Below are 16,392 nucleotides of genomic sequence, written 5' to 3'. Positions count from 1 at the left end.
TAAAGAGTGAAAAAATTGTGTCAGTGGCACCTGAGGAGTTATAATAAGGTCCTTTGGACTTTCTTTGCTGTTAAATTCAAGAAGAAAGAGTGTTTTCATGACAGATTAACTAACCCAGGCTCACCTTTAAGCCACCTCTCTGACGGCAGCCTACTGTTCAAATGGGTAAAATGCCAGTGGACTTCATTAAGTGTATCCTGGTTTTTGCTATTCACAGCATGATAACGAGAAGAAATACTAGCCACAATGTGAGAAAAGGGCTCTTAAAAAAAACTATGGGTGTGCTTTATTTCTTTCATTTCATCTAAGGAGCAATTTTCAGAAAAGGGGGATTTCTTTGTGGAGCTTAAATTGAGTCGTAGTAGTTGAGCCAAATCTAAAAAAGGCTGAGGCCCAAACCTGGCACAGCCTTAATCATCTCTCAAATATTCTGGATCATGTCCAAATAACAGGCAATTTAGCTTCCATAATCACCATGATATATTAAATATGACCAGTTATGCTAATGGACTAATTCATGAAGCTAATTAAGGCACTAATTTGTGTATGTTTCATATTAGTGTTATTGTCATCGTATAATTTGTAGGTGTTAATATCAGCTCTGTAGGCAGTGAGGAATTTAACAAATTTCAAGAAAACAAATTTTTCTACATTAATATGCAAATATATGCAGTTATGCACTCAGAGATTTAATCACCGCAATCGCTGATCTGCAGTTTGAGTACAAGGTATGACGAACAGAAACCGTGTGCATGCTTGTGCAGCACATGTTGGCAGGAGGTCAGAATACCCTGATGGTGAAGTAGTGCAGGATGGAGCAGTGGAACTCCCTGAAGTGAGACGGGTCAACTCACAGCACCGAGAGGGACTTTTCAAAAGCTTTTATCTTCACGCTTCAGCCTGTTTGTTTGCACTTGTATCAAAAGCAATCTGAAACAGGAAATATGTACTCATTCTTTAAACATGCACACACAATATACAATAACAATCTTTGGATTCTGGAGAGACTTCTCTCTTGATTTGGAGCCACTTTCAGTTTCTGTCTGTGGGAGACAACAGTGATAAAACACTCTGCTCTGGCCTACAACTACAGTAGGAGATGCCTTCCATTTTAAGTGTCCAAAAATATTCGGCTGCTGAAGACATCCAGTGACCTCCGCTGCATTTTTACACACCCTCCCACCTGGAATCAGTCTAATACAACCACAGTCTTCTGTGTGCTACTGAGCAGCTTTGTACAAACAACAAAGAACGTGTGGTTGATACAGTCTGTTGATTGCAGTTTATATGTGGTTAGCATTGTCACCTCACAGCAAGAAGGTCCTGGTCTCAAACATTGCTGTACAGAGTTGGCATGCTCTTCCAGCCTGCATGGATTTTTTTCTTGGTAGCCTACTTCGACTTCCTCCTACAGTCCAAAGACACGCATGTTAGGTTAATTAGTGATTCTTAATTGACCGTAGGTATGACTGTAAATGTGAATGTTAATGGTTGCTTATTTCTCTCTGCACCCTCAGAGGACTGGCAGCCATCCAGGGTGTATCCTGCATCTTGCCCTGTGACAGCTGGGATAAGCTCCAGCACCTCGCAGTCCTGAACTGGAGAAGCGGTTAAGAAAATGAAATCAGTAATTTAAGGCAAGCTGCATCATGTGAGCCACTGAATAGCATCATTTTTCTTAATCAGATTTTTTTTTTTTAAGTGTTTCTAATATACACGGCCCACATCATACTCTGTATGCTGCAGATCATCATCGACCGCGTGTTGCAGTGGTGGTGAAAATGAGGACATTTTAATGCATTTGTTGTGGTACTGTCCTCTTGTTAAGCACCTTTGGCTGGGTATTACTGAAAAACTGTCATGTTTTCTCAAGAGAAATATTAAACCCTGTCCAGAGACATGTGTAATAGGTGTGAAAATGGATATATCACTGGGATTTCTATCAACTAAAGGGATTATTTTAATGAACTGCAAATAACATAAAACACATTGCTTCAGTATGGATAACTGGCATAGAGACTTTATGGACTTGTTATCAAAGGAACAGGCTGCTGCAATTCTGCAAGATGAAGAGGAGCTGGAGGAGCTTATTGGACTTATTGGAACATATTGTATCCACTGTCTATTTTTACTGCAAAAAACAAAAACAAAAACCAGGTTTCTAAATTCTTTCCCCTCTTTTTAGTTCCGTCAAGCACAGAAATAAATGTTAAAACAATTTTTGACAAGACTTTCAGGTGAATATGAACATTTTAAAAAACAAAAACAAAACACAGAGTATAACATATGAGTGTGAGTGACATATTCATACCTCATTACCCACCACTATGGTGCACTTAACTCCCATTTGCTCTCGCTGGGCTGTTGGTGAGTAGCAGATAAAAACAGTGCTCGCTCGGGGAACCTATCAGGTGTGACTGTGTGTTACGAAGCATGCTGCTGATTTCATGCTCAGCTAACCTGGCTTTAAGAAGTCTACCACCAGCCTCAGACTTTATACACTCGATAGACTAATTATCAAATTGGCAATGTTCACGTTCCGAGCACTTTCCTGCTAATAATTTCAGATAGCATGACTTGTGAATGGGACACTGGGATGAAAAAGCACTCAGCTGCCACTACGGCAGTCATGCTGGTGCCAAATAGAAATTAAACTCACAACCAGCAGTTAAAACTGACAGTCGAAAGTGCAACTGAGATTCTTTTGTTAAGCGCTGTTTCCAAGGTCAACAAATGCTTTTAAATTGAAACTCTTGAGCCAGTGTGGAAAAGAATTCCCCACAGCCTTAAAATAAAAAACAAAGAAATACAGAAACTGAACATCTGTCATGACACCTGATGAAGACTTGGTCACATGATCAAAAGCTCTCCGCTATGCTCTACTAGCTTTTGCTAATCAGCAGCTTTCCCCTAAATTAACTGGCTAATAATCCTGAAAAAGATGCTACTTATGGTAGAATTTCCTCTCCACTACTTTTCTGTTATATGATTTGGTCATTCCCGCACTAATCAGCGTTATTTCCACCAGCAGCAGCAGTTGTTTTCAGTAAACCCATGCTACACTCCCCGCTCAGGGCCAAACAAGAGGCTGACAAAGTTAAGCACTGAACAGGGTCGCTGTTTTCACACAACGATATTGGGAGAATCAGATCAGGACATCATCTAAAGTTGCCCTTTTTCACATGCAGCACGCAGCAGGAGAGAGTGCACTTCACGTGTTCTCACTACTGAAAATACTTTGGTTGAGGTGACGTTTTGTCTGTATGAGACGTGCAGGAAGCCGTGACATCCACCCACTCTCTGTGAATTTATCTTACACTTGTTGTATTCTAACACAGACACAATCAAAAAGCACGCAGACTTTGGATAAGGGAGCTGGCAGGTTTACGGCCATTTAAGCCTGACTATCCTCACATGTTCCTCGGTTTAGAAAAGCGCATGTGTGAGAGCAGCTACCTCTTGTTGCTCCTTGTAAACACATGAATTATTTACTAACACATTAGGTATAGCAGCTCCAGCATATGATGATAATATTTCAATTTGTTACAATGCCCTTGGGTGAACGAAAATGAATAAATGCAAGATTAAATGCATTAAACTACAGCACAAAAACACTTCAAAGAGACTCATATCATCATTCAAAACCCCTCCATCAATCAAATCTCAGTCGCAGCATTTACAAGCCTCTGAGTTCTCTGCCAAACTAAGTTCAAAGCAGCTTCAAAGAAGCAACTTCTCATCTACAGCCTTCCTTCTCAACCCTGTAGGAAGCCACTGGTCCGATATCCCCGACTCATTAGACAGGGCAATGGCTCCAAATGCCAAGCGGATAACAGGAGTGTGTTCCTGTGCCACCGGATGAGAGATAAAGAAGGAGACGGATCCTTGTGTAAATTTGTTGGCGGCATGTTGTGATGGCATAATTCATCACCCGCCATCCATTTTATGAGGTTGTTATCTGTTTCATTCAGATATTATCCAAACACATAAACTGTGATAACAATGCGCTTTGAACTTATGCTGGCATATTGTGTCTTCTCACTAAATCCTCCGAGCATCGCATGTTTACCACGGATGGAGGAACGTCTCAAACGCTCGCAGGATATGCTTACATTGTGTTGTGTGCAAGCGATTAGATGATTTGTGTGCAGCCCTGGGCGTGACCACAATGTATTTTCACACCCAAACCGCTAATTAACATGAACAACTTGTACTTATCATTCCACAGTTACTGACACACAAGAATATTCATATTTTGCATGTTTTGAGTATTTCGTGAATGTGGGAACATGTGAGGCAGTGAGGATGGAAATAGAGGTTGAAAAAAAGTTATTTTTCTGCCCTGGTAGTGACTGCAGAGCCTGAGAGCTAAATCACTTTCAAAGTTAATCTGCTATAAATCCTGGCAGGCAGTCCAAATCTGGGCAGAGAAACTTTTGAAATCAAATGTGGAATTTCAATGATCCTCACACTTAGAAAGTGGGTACTTCAAGAGAAAATTCAAGAGAAACACGGCAGGTAGAGTCCCTCCTTGAGAACACTGGCATCTCATTTGACTCTGATTATGTGTGTTATTGTGATTTTTGGTGTATGAAAAGACTCCTGTTGGAGTCACAGTTAAGCCAAATGTGTGATGTCGGTGCATAAATGAACAGATTTACAGCAGTTAAAACATTGAGAAAGTTGTGAGGGTAAGTAGAGTTCAGCTGGTCAATCACTGGAACGTTAATGAGCCTCTGATGTGTTTCTTACTGAGCAGCCTGCTTTGTTCTCTGCAGGACTGTAAATGTTTTGTGTGGGCTGTGGGCTTCCAGTGATCACTGAGACTGACTGAGTGATCCTGCAGGCACTCAAACTGATTTTTTTTCCTGAAACAGGATGTGTAATCTTTCTGTCCAGATAAAGACACAGATATTTTTCGAAGGAAATAAAATACAAATTTTGCATGAAAAATACATCAATTTTCCTGTCACTCATCCCAAGTACAAAAACCTTGGGCACGAATGAACCAAACTCACTGATTATTTTCTCAGGCATTAACTGTGAGGAAAGAAATTTCACTTTGCTTACTTGTACTTGCAGCTTCACTGTAAAATATGAGAAGCTCTGTTTAAAATGGTAAACTAATTTCATCAGGAAAAATTAAGTTAAAATAAGAAGAACTTTGGTGTGAGCGTGCAATATTCAAGTAGTACAACTAAGAATAAAAAAGGCATGTGAAAATATACTTAATATGAAAAGTAGATGAGTGACTGCTACAGTGCTGATGTCATTACTTGAACTTCAATATTAACAATCCCACGAGGCTGCCAAAATCTGCATCTCCTCCAACAGCCAGTCCGAGTCAGTCCCCACACATTTCAATCCTAAAATGTTCAACTTCACAGCAGAAATAAAGAGACAAAAAAAAAAAAAAAAAAAGGTTTGAATAGCTATTTACCTCTTGACTCCACAGGGGGTGATTTTTTTTCTTTGTAACTCACCCATTTATTTTATATTAAGGTGTTTATGTTTTGCGTTATTAGGGGCATAGCCAGGATGTGATAAGTACTGCAGGTGCCAGCACTGGGAGGCCTTACCTCTGCTAATTTAAGCAAATGAACTGGACTCCATGTTTGCGGTGCTGGTGGCTTTTGGAGGGTTTTTTTGTTTTTATAGCAGTTGTCTGACAAATAATACGGCTCCCTGTACTAACCATCCCAGACCATCCAAGAAGTTTATGCTCCAGTTTTGATAAGTAAAATTGTAGTAAGTTATTAATCTGTGAGATGTACATGTCTATGCAAAGCTCCATCCTCTTCTCCAAACGGGTTCACCTCTGAGTCCAAAAAACATACATGATAGTTATGATTCCAAAATAGATGGTGAACATCAGTGGCTGCCTCGATCCTTTATACAAAATCTATGATTATTAAATGAAACAGGAATAAAGGCAAAAAGAGTGCAATTAAAATAACTAGTATAGATTAAGTTAAATATACAATTTAATTTTAAATGACACTGTTTGCATTTACAGTGTGGCTGCCTATAGAAGCAGGATATACTTATCTTACTGCTAAACTGAGCTAACCAGATACTAGTTATTCATTCATCACAGAGATCTGAGAGTGGTAGCTTCTCAACTTTTGGCAAAAAGTAAATAAGTTTGTTTCCCTAAATAAGAAATGTATTTATATTGCTCATAATAGTGAAATTTTAAAAAATATTTATGACTTCATTGCAGCCAGGCATATTTTACTGTTAAATTTCTGTCATTAAATTAAAACTCAAACACAGAATCCAAGTGATATGAAATGCACTTGAAGTTTTTGAAGTTTCAGTAGCTTAAGATGTATGAATTAAGAAATTTTAGCCATTAAAAGCAAATAATAAAACTCCACAAAATTAATTTTATGTAAAACTAGGACTTAATGACACTTGGAGGGGAATTGGAGGACTCTGTTTCTGCTAAAGACGCTCAAGAATTTCTCAGCGTATATCTTGTGTCTTTGATCCACACAGCCAGTCCTCTAAGAAATGCCAGATAGCACACTGTGACCAGTCCCAGGCTGCCAGTTTATACTGTATGAAAATCTGAACTAATTCATGCACAGAGTTCATGTGCATTATTCATCACAGCGCTGAAAAAAAAAAAAATCACCCAAAGCGAAAATGAAGGGGATTCAAATATATGTTTTGTCATGCACAGGCTTTCTGTTGAGTTTGGCTCAATATCTGAGAATTATAAACAGTGTCATGTGCACTGTCGGCTTCCAATTAATCCAAAAATCACAGTTATTAACAATTAAAGGCACCACAAAAATATTCCCAATGCAGGAACCTTTTGTGCAGCGACTCCAGCATTCACCTATAAGTTCTGTGCGAGAAAGATTTTTTGGAGATTTCAACTTTATATGGTCCACATTACAATCATTTATGATCGTGGGAGTCTTTCCGTATGAGGCGGCGGCAGCGAAGACCTTGACTTTTCTTTTATAGCCATTTAATTTATAGACCGTTTCAAATGTCAGGAAGTACAGGCTGTCATTACAAGACTGCAGGAAAAAAGGCCTGGCAGAGGCGCACGGCTCTCCCATTGTTTATAATCATTACATAATCAGACTGATCTGATCTACTGTACTGTGCCCTGAACAATGTCGTCACACTCACACCATAGAAGCAGCGAACTGCGACCTGTGATATCATTAAAATGCAACGCATGGCCAGACCACCCGGGCTGACTCCCAGAACATAAGATGCTTCCAACAACCAGCAAACAACAGCGTTATTATTTCAGAGACACTGCTACATCTCTGGCTTTGACCAAAGCCACCAGCTCCCTAACAGACCCACTGAAACACAATATTTTACAGTGCCTCAAACCACACTCGCCATAACTGTACTCAATGAGATTAGACCCGAAACCTGCAGCCTGTTGGCTGTCGCAGAAAGTTTTGTTCTGCTTCTGCTATGGTCGGACCATCTGCAAAGAGCCTTCTCAATATTTCACTCAGCCTCAGCCTTAAAAGTAGTCACGAAATCCTTGTTCTGCCATACTGCATGAAATAGGTTATGACAATAACAATTTAACAATCCACTTGGAGTTCAATCAAGACATAGAATGTAGGAGGTCATGCTTCAGAAATCTAGAGCTGTTTGAAAAGTCAGGAGACACAGGCTCATACTGTTAGCTTATATTGATCCTCGAAGCAAGGAAAAAGAAAAATGATCCAGTGGAAATGTTACCAGCTTGATTTCACTGCACACCGAGCAGGGATCCTCTCACATCATTACGGCAAGCTAAACACAAATAGTAGTCTAAAATTACATTATAGCCATTCTCATCTGTAAAAGCTACATGCGATAATAATAGGTTTTCTGTTTGTTTGCATCATTTCATGCAGTGGTGAAGTCCGATAAAAGAGAGGGGCAATGTGCACAATACAGGGGGAAAAAATAAAAAAATAAAAAAAATGTTCACATCATCAAACAAACTGCTGCTTGCCAGGAGACAAGAATGTCAGGGGGAGGTAGCGTCTCCTAAACATGTTAGCAGAATAACATACGTCAGTCTGTGTGGGTCTGCTGCACAATAAAGATTTCACGTATTAAAGAGGGGAGCTACAAAGACAGGCGCAGAGACGCAGATGGGAGTTGGCAGCAGTTAAAGCTCAGCTCAGAGTGGGAAGAAAGGAGATGAAAAAAGGGTGGTGGTGGGGGGGCAGTGTTACAAGTGTCATTGTTGAGATGGGTTGGTCTATTAAGTCATGAACCATAAAAACAAACAATGTTCATATCAAAGCAAACACTGAAAATGTTTGAAAGTTAGATTTAATCTGAATTTTTTTCCTCTGTATTTAGTAAGTTTGATCTTTCGTATGGAAAATAGCCATATGATAATTGTGTCAAAAAGCTAGGCAGACAACACCCATCCTGCTCATCAAACCCACACTAACATGGAAAAACTACTTAGGGTGAATTCAAGGAGTAAACACCCTACAAATTGGACTGGGACCAATTTAAAAGTGCTTTTATTCTCCAAACTGCTCCATTGGAGTCCCTGTGGCTGTGAAGGGGTAACTCTAGTGAGAACATACACAATGTCATTACGACTGTGAAACCAGGCATCACTTAGGAACAGCCTACTGCTAATAAATTCAGTCAGCACAGGTGGCATCGTTCAACAAATAACAGAATTCAACTGAAGGAATAGAATAGAAAGATATTTTGGGAATTGTGCTTATTTTCTTGCCAAGAGTGAAATTTGAAGACTGATGCCACTATTATGTCTGCACTGCAAACACTGAGCTGGGGAAGCAGGAGGAAGCTGCTAGCTCTTTTCAAAGTTCAAAAAAAATGTATCTCCTAGTATCTCTAAACCTCACTAAGTATCAGGCCATATAAAAATAACTCCACAAATAGTGAAAATCTAAATGAAATTTTGGTGTTGGTGTTGTACAGTATGTGCTGGAGACATTTCTTAGCCAACAACAGCTGTGTGCAGTGACTTCCTAGTCTCGCTGTCACGATGTGGCTGCCATTTCAAGAGCGAAGATGCACTGATGGGTGACAGGCAAAATGTTGCTTCTTATATTAGATCTAAAACTGTGAATCAGATGAGCAAATTAGTTGCAACCTGCTGATTTGTGTTAGTAGGCAAGTTTTTAAGCTTTAAGTAACATCTGGCTGCCCCCACCCCCCACCTCCCCCATATCTTTGTGGTAGACTAAATTAATCAGATTTGGTTCCACATTCAAAATATTTCATCAAATGATTGTGAAAACAAAAGAAAAAAATTAGAGTATATCTTGATCACTCAACTATCTTTATCTGGCTCACCTAATTTCAAAAGATATTTTCTCATTTACTTTAGTGCCAGTGATTTATTTCTATTTGCCCAAACTGAATTAGATTTATTTTGTAAAGCTTATGGAACTGAAATGTTTTGAAAGGGATCTGATATGCTCATTTCCAGCTCCTTATTTTTATTTGTTATTTATCTTGTACCAGGCCTTGGTTCAGCACACAGCTCAGTCTCTGTCTCAAACTAGCTATTTTAGCCCCTTTGCCCCCTACTTTAAGCCAGTTTTATTTTTATTGGCTGCCCCTCATAAACAGCAGGTGGGTGGGGCTCCTGTGCTTACACATAGAGCAGTGGGTCTGAGATGACCATATTTAGGGATATCTCCTTTCACTGACATCATACAGGACCAAGAGCAGAAGACATGCGATGCATTTAGAGCAGCTTTTGGCTGTAGTCTGGAAAGAATAATAGTTTCCCTTTAAATCAACAGAAACATGTACTTGTAGGAATAATGTCTTGCCCTTTGGATGAAACAGTTTCTGCCAAAGAAATAGTCCCTATGAAAGCTACACTGTGTTCGCACTAGTACTGACACAGATTAATATGTATTTATGTTCACTGTAATTTATTTGGACAGAGGCAAAAATTTAAGAGGCATGTGTCTCCCAACCTTTTTAAAAGCAAAGGAAGAAAACAGTCTGCATGACTGGATACTAAAAACATTTCTTTTGATGCCTTTTGGTGAATAGACCTTTTAAATATCAAAGGAAGCTTTGAAAAAGAGTTCATCAAATTCTGAGAGTTGAAAGGTTGTGTACCTTAAAGATGTCTCTCACTGTCTAAACCCATTAAAGTAACTATACTGGCACAGCTGGTCTGTTGTCTGCTGATGCGTGCTGAGGTCGCATGTTAGAATTCTCAGCACAGGAAACTGGTGGAGGTACGATTTTTATCCTGCACAGTAGTTGTAAGAGGCCGGAGCAGATCATTACTGGTTTAAAGGGAAAACCCAATGGAACTGACTTGGCTGCAGCATGTGCAGTTGTATTCGATATGTGTACAGAAAGCCACAAGAGTACTTTTCTCTGAAAAAATATGCTTTCTAAGAGCAGTTACCTCTCTAAAATAGCCCATAAAGACATCTCAGAGGGTAATTGGTAAAGATTTTTGAGCCTGCTGTGATGCCTTGACACCTGAGATCACGGTGAAAACCCTAAAACGGTACCATTTTCAGTGGCAGCGCAATTTTCCTTTCCAACATACAGCTTTATTGTCATATCATCCCAAATCTGTCCCCCGCAACCAGCCACCATCAGTGGGTGCCCACACCTCCACATTGTGTGCTTTCCCCCTCAAAGCTGAAATGCCTTGATCAGTTTCCTAGTATTTTATTCTTCCTTCTAGTGAAAAGCATTATTGACTCAAAAGTCTTTGCCTCCCCACTGCGCTCAAAAGAAAGTAATTTTAATGAAAAGCAGAGCAGCTCCATTAACACTATACCTGCTCAGCTGACACCTACAGTATATATTTTGTTAAATGGCTTAATTGAAGTCTAAAAAAGAAGTGGAAATTTTTTTTTCTGGTCTTAGTGCAGCAGAGAAAAATATTTTCCTGCTGGGAGTATTCTGAATACGGCTGTTTAGCTTTGTCGTCTTGAACGTTAATGTGAACTGAGACTATCAGCATCATTCAGGGCACAAAGACTATGGAGCCTTTCTGAAAATTAGCATTGTCTTATCTCATGTTCCACTTCCCTCTACAGTTGTCTTATTTATTAAGACCATTGCATTTATCAAATATCCTCACTTAATCCTGCACAGTATATATAATATATAACTTGCATAAATGAAACATTACTCGGTCCCTGTATTCAAGTGGAGAATCAATTAGTGCGTGCAGCCTTGAAAACCAGATTCACAGATCCATCTAATGCACCATTGGAAATAGATTCTATCTTGTGGTTTCAAAGAGCTTTGACAGATAAAGCAGATGCATTGCGGGAATAGAACATTTGAAGTTGGATTGCAGAGGCCTACAGATGGCTGAACGTTCAAACTGCATGCTTTCTGTAGCATTTGTACTTTCTACACAAGATTTTTACTTGCTGGTGCAATTAGTCAGGGAATGTGCTGGGATTGGCATTTGTGCACCTTATGAATTTACAAAGAGTGTCAACATTGTGCAGGAAGGACAACATACCAAGAATATAAAGTATTTACAAAGGCATCCTTTGTCTTGTCCCTTTTATCTCCTTATAGCACTTACTGTAGCTGAATAAAGTTGTCACCAAGTGAATCAGGGTTCGACTTTGCCCACAAATCACAAAAGAATGGAATGTTTTAGGTAGAAGTTGAAAAGTTAGTGTAGTTCTCCTATAATCTGTGCTTCTAGAGGCCTTTGAATCATTTAAAGGCAAGAAAAACAACACTACATATAAAAGTAACACTGAAGATGTTGTAAGTAAAAGCCTGTTAAGTCCTGTTAAGGGCCAGATGAGCACCCTGTGTGTCAAATGATGGTGCATAAATATGTTTAATCAATTAAAGATTTCCAATCATACTGCCATCTGAAATATAAGCTTAAAGAAGAGAACGGGCTTTTATCCATGCAACAATTCATTATAATAATTTGAAATGTGCAAATTCTGGAGTATATTGATGTGAATAAGTCCTAGTTGTCCAAAAATAATGATGATGTCACTATGTCCTACAACAGAAACCTCGTATAGTGGGTTTAAGATGTACATCTAAGTCCTATCATTGCAGAACCTAATCTGGTTTCCTGGTAGGCTACTTTTAATTCCATCTGCTGCACCCCAGCAGAGATTAAAACAATGACTCCAAAAATTTCTTTCACAAATCGCCAGACAACACAGTTAACGGCCATCCCCGGCACAAGAGCCTGTAATATAGTACTGCCAAATGAGTCAGGCGCAAAGCAGAGGATGAAAAAACAAAAGTATAATCCCTCCACTGCTAACGGTGTCACTCAAGGATTAGCGTGCCAAGGGGAGGGAAAAAAATAACACGCTAAGTACTACGCGGATAAATTAAAAGCTCTGGGCAACGCGGCGTGCCTCCAATCGTTTCGGAAACATTGATTGTGTTACAATAGGGAGTGTTTGTGCTTTGGTGCGCGTACCCTGGCAGCATAACAGCAACTATAATCTCAACTTCAGATATCCGGATATCAGCTGATTTGAGCCTCTGGGACCTGGCTCAAAGTAAATTGAAAATGGTAAAAGCTTAAGGCAGTAGATTGAGAGATATTTTCTGAGTCGGGAAGGCTGACCTGGTGGATTATTAGAAAAGAGTTGTGGCGCCTCACCGATGATGGGGGTTAAGCTGGGTGTCTGATAGCGAGTCACACAGAGAAGAGGACTTCTCCGGGAAGGCGCTTAGATCGGATTGGCTTTAACAATTAGTGCACAACAGCAAATAAAACACACAAACACACGTTTTCTTACCTGTGAGTCCAGACGTAAACCATCCAGGAGGGTAATCCAAACAATAGTTGCGGTGAACGGATTGGAGCAACACTTCTCAACAAAGTAAGGGCCAATTAATGATAATCTCGAGGTCGGGTCAAATCCACGGCCGCTGTGGTGTAATTTCCGATGTGGGCAGAGAGATGTCCTCCGTAGAAGTTTGCACCTCTAAGCAGCCAGAGGGCAGGTTGTTAATCCTTTCCCAAAATAACACCAAATACAGAAGAGCCGACGGAGGACGGAGAAGGCGAGAGGAGGGTGTAGAGTTCAGCACCACGGCAGAGTGGACAGCTCCGACGGCGAAGCGATCTCACCTCGGCCGCTCTCGGGTCTCGTGTGCGCCACTGAGGTAGGAGCCACCAGCCCCAACCTCACCTACTGGCTCAGTCCCGACCGGATTTACATACAATCACAGGGGAGGGAGGGAGGAGAGGAGGGGATGAACCAATCACAAATATCCCGTAGTAGGCAGTACAGGCAACAGAACGAGGACAGACCGACAGAGTGGCTGTGGAGCGGTTTAGTGCCTCCGTGCCAAGCGAAACTGTCCTTGACTAACACGGGAGGGAAAGCGAAGCGCGCGAGAGAGGGAGAGGAAGAGAAAGAGAGAGAGAGTTGGGACCTATGGCTGCCCCGCTCACTCACTCACACACACAGAGATACACGTATGTGTATATATATTTACACACACACACACACACACACACACACACACACACACACACACACACACACACACACACACACACACATCAGTGATAAAGTAATGAATAAACGGTGCCGTATCCTCCATGAATTAAACTCTCATTACCATACTACTACTCCATAATATTCTGTTTTATACTGAATTAAATTTGGGGAGAAAGAGCGCAATATTAGTAGAAGCAAACAGAATTTATCCATTATTTCCTTTTTTATAGAAACCACAGATTGTATAAAGAGGAAACTCAAAAGAAATTATTGTGATATTTACTTAAGTGCAAGTTTAAGGCACATGTTCTCAAGTATATATATACCAGCATGTCATATATATATATATATATATATATATATATATATATATATGACATGCTGGTATAAACTACCCAACAATGTAATAAATTGCAGGTATAGCAATGAAAGATGTTAGTTAAAACTACTAATTATTCTTATTCTTACTACTACTACTAATACTACTAATAATAATAGAATATTTTTAGTACTTCATGTTTGGCACTCTTACTTAAGTAGTGTACATCTTTCACTACTGTTCACATTTAGTTGTTATTATTATTATCTGTGGTGTCATGCACACAGATGTCCTGCAGTAGTTTGTAAGTGAAGACACATGAATAGCACAGGAGTTTACCTTCAGGGTGTTCAGCAAGAAAGCCTCTCTGGCTTTAAATAACTTCTTCTTGTACTATGTATGATACATGAGTGTGTGCCGTATTTATAGGACATCAATAAATATGCAAATGCAGTGCATTTTTTTCATCTGTTATTATTATATTTATTTCTGCCTAGCCTGTTGTCATCACAGTCTATGGTGTGGATGGGACCGAGACACAGACTTGGATTAAAAGTTAACAGGTTTATTTACAATGACGCAAAGGCAAGATTTTGACAGCTGAAGGATTTCCAGTTAGTGAATCCAAGGCTCCAATACAGACAGGTCCACAGATAAATCTCTCCACAGGGAAACTTCCTCTCTATAACTCACTCAGAGACAGTGCTGGATTCCTGTGCAGAGGAGAACAAACAGGTGAAGTGAAGGCAAAGAGTAGCAGCAAGCAAACTTTCTGATCGAAGGAGCCAACCATACTAACTGCTTCCAGATTAATGATCAGGCGTTGACCGAAGGTCTTTCTTCCTCTTAAATAGCATGCAGCAAATCAGATGATTACCAACAGGTGAGTTTATTAATCCCAGGTGTGCAGAAATGCAGGGTGTGGTTAACTCAAAAACCCACCCTCACTCACTCACACATAGACAGAGGGAGAGGAGCAGGGGGAACGAGAGGGTGGGTGAGCCAGCACAGGAGAAATCGAGGACAATTGTTTAGCTTACGTTCTAGCCATTTCAAAATTCCCTTTTTTCTATGCACACATAAAGTAATATGACATCCCACTCTTACTTAATGTGTGCAGGCTGCTGTTGGTATATTGCATACCACTACACTATTTTCTGTTGTTTTTGTGCATTAGGGGCTACTTTTTAAAATTTACTGTAGGTCATTCAGCAATATACAGTATCTCCCTGCAAAATAGTGTTTCAAGTAGTAATTATGCCATTTGGATGTGTAAACATCTGGCGCATAGTCGGTGTTTTGCACACAAAAGGAGTGATGGACGCTTCCTTCATACAGCAGCGGGAACAGACAGAGGAGGAGCTGTGCAGCATTGTAACATTAGTCTTCATGACTGAGCAGACAAAGAAAGAAACAGCACCAATAGAAACCTTGGCTGTATCTCAAACCAGTCTCCAGTTCAGCACATTACAAACTGTCCAGGGAATAAGATATTTTCTGGGTTGTTTCAGTGCAAGAGAAGTTCAGTTCTATGGAGGGAAAAAAAAAGTCTCAGAAAAAGGAATGATTGCTCTCTGTCTTCAGTGCCTGGAATTGCAACACTTCTATTTCACTAGAGTTTTTTTTTTTTATTGAAGTAGGCAGGACAGCTGGATTTAATCAACAAATTACTGTTTCAGCATGCTTTGTTGTTGGAATTTTTCCATTATTATATTGACAATAAACTTGCAAAGTGAACATCTTGGGTGTAAAGTTGTATTGATTTATCATCCAGGCACCTGGCTGTACTTTATTTATTTAATTATTCTTTTTGGCAAGCAAATATTTCTGATGCATTCGAACTATTATTAGAGTTGTGTGTGCCTTTGAGTCACCAGTGCTTCAGTCTTCAGTGAATATGTAAGCTTATAATAAGCTAGTGACTCCCCATTGAACTGAAGAATGATTTGAAACTACGGATGTACTGTAAAACACAGACGAGGAGTCGGCACTCGCTGGTTTATTGATTTCAGTGACATCTGCTCACCCAGCATGCGCTCAAAAACTTTCTCACTTCCTCCTCGGGTGCAAAAACTACAAGGCCAGTGTCTCTCTGGTAAACTATCCTCACATACAAATGACACATGGTGTGTTTCTGGGAGGAGGGAAAGGAATAAAGAAAAAATTTACATTTAAATGAGTTCGATGCTGTAAAAATTTGTAAATGATTTGTTTTAAGTAACTGTCTTTTGCAAGATATTTTTCCAGGACCCAGAGGATCATTCAGCTGCCAATCAAAGATACTGTAGTTCTAGGTTGTGGCTTAGGACCAGCTACTGTGACTTAAATTGGATTGTAGAATTGTCCTACCTGGGAAAGTATACTATATTACAAAACAACTATATTGGCAGGAGACAGCAATCAATCAAAATGAAATGAAAAATGACAGCAAAATTACAGCAAAGACACAAGAACTGAGTAAAATGAGTTGCAACAGGATCACAAGGAGAAGTAAACAAGTGCAAAAAAAAAAAAAAAATGATAGAAGGCAACAGAGTAAACTAATGAGAAAGAGATGCAGCCTGGAACAGACTGGTGACCTGTCCAGCGTGCACCCCGCCTTTTGCCCTGTGA

At 39.9% G+C, this 16,392-nt stretch overlaps 1 protein-coding gene across 2 annotated transcripts in view; it reads right to left on the bottom strand.

Moving 5' to 3' along the window:
* Positions 1-13,225, bottom strand: part of fstl5 (follistatin-like 5) — a 208,425-nt gene extending 195,200 nt beyond the window's left edge. Inside the window, exon 1 of one of the 2 annotated variants that reach the window (XM_030738618.1) lies at positions 12,750-13,225. In XM_030738618.1, the coding sequence (XP_030594478.1) occupies positions 12,750-12,772 (23 nt within the window). In that variant the 5' untranslated portion in view covers positions 12,773-13,225. The remainder of the gene's footprint in view (positions 1-12,749) is intronic. The other variant, XM_030738619.1, reaches the window with a different exon arrangement.
* Positions 13,226-16,392: the final 3,167 nt, after the last annotated feature.

The sequence above is a fragment of the Archocentrus centrarchus genome, chromosome 10, assembly GCF_007364275.1.
Source record: "Archocentrus centrarchus isolate MPI-CPG fArcCen1 chromosome 10, fArcCen1, whole genome shotgun sequence".
Taxonomy (NCBI): Eukaryota; Metazoa; Chordata; class Actinopteri; order Cichliformes; family Cichlidae; genus Archocentrus; species Archocentrus centrarchus.
The sequence above is the reverse complement of the archived record's forward strand: the minus strand, read 5'-3'. Positions and strand labels throughout refer to the sequence as shown.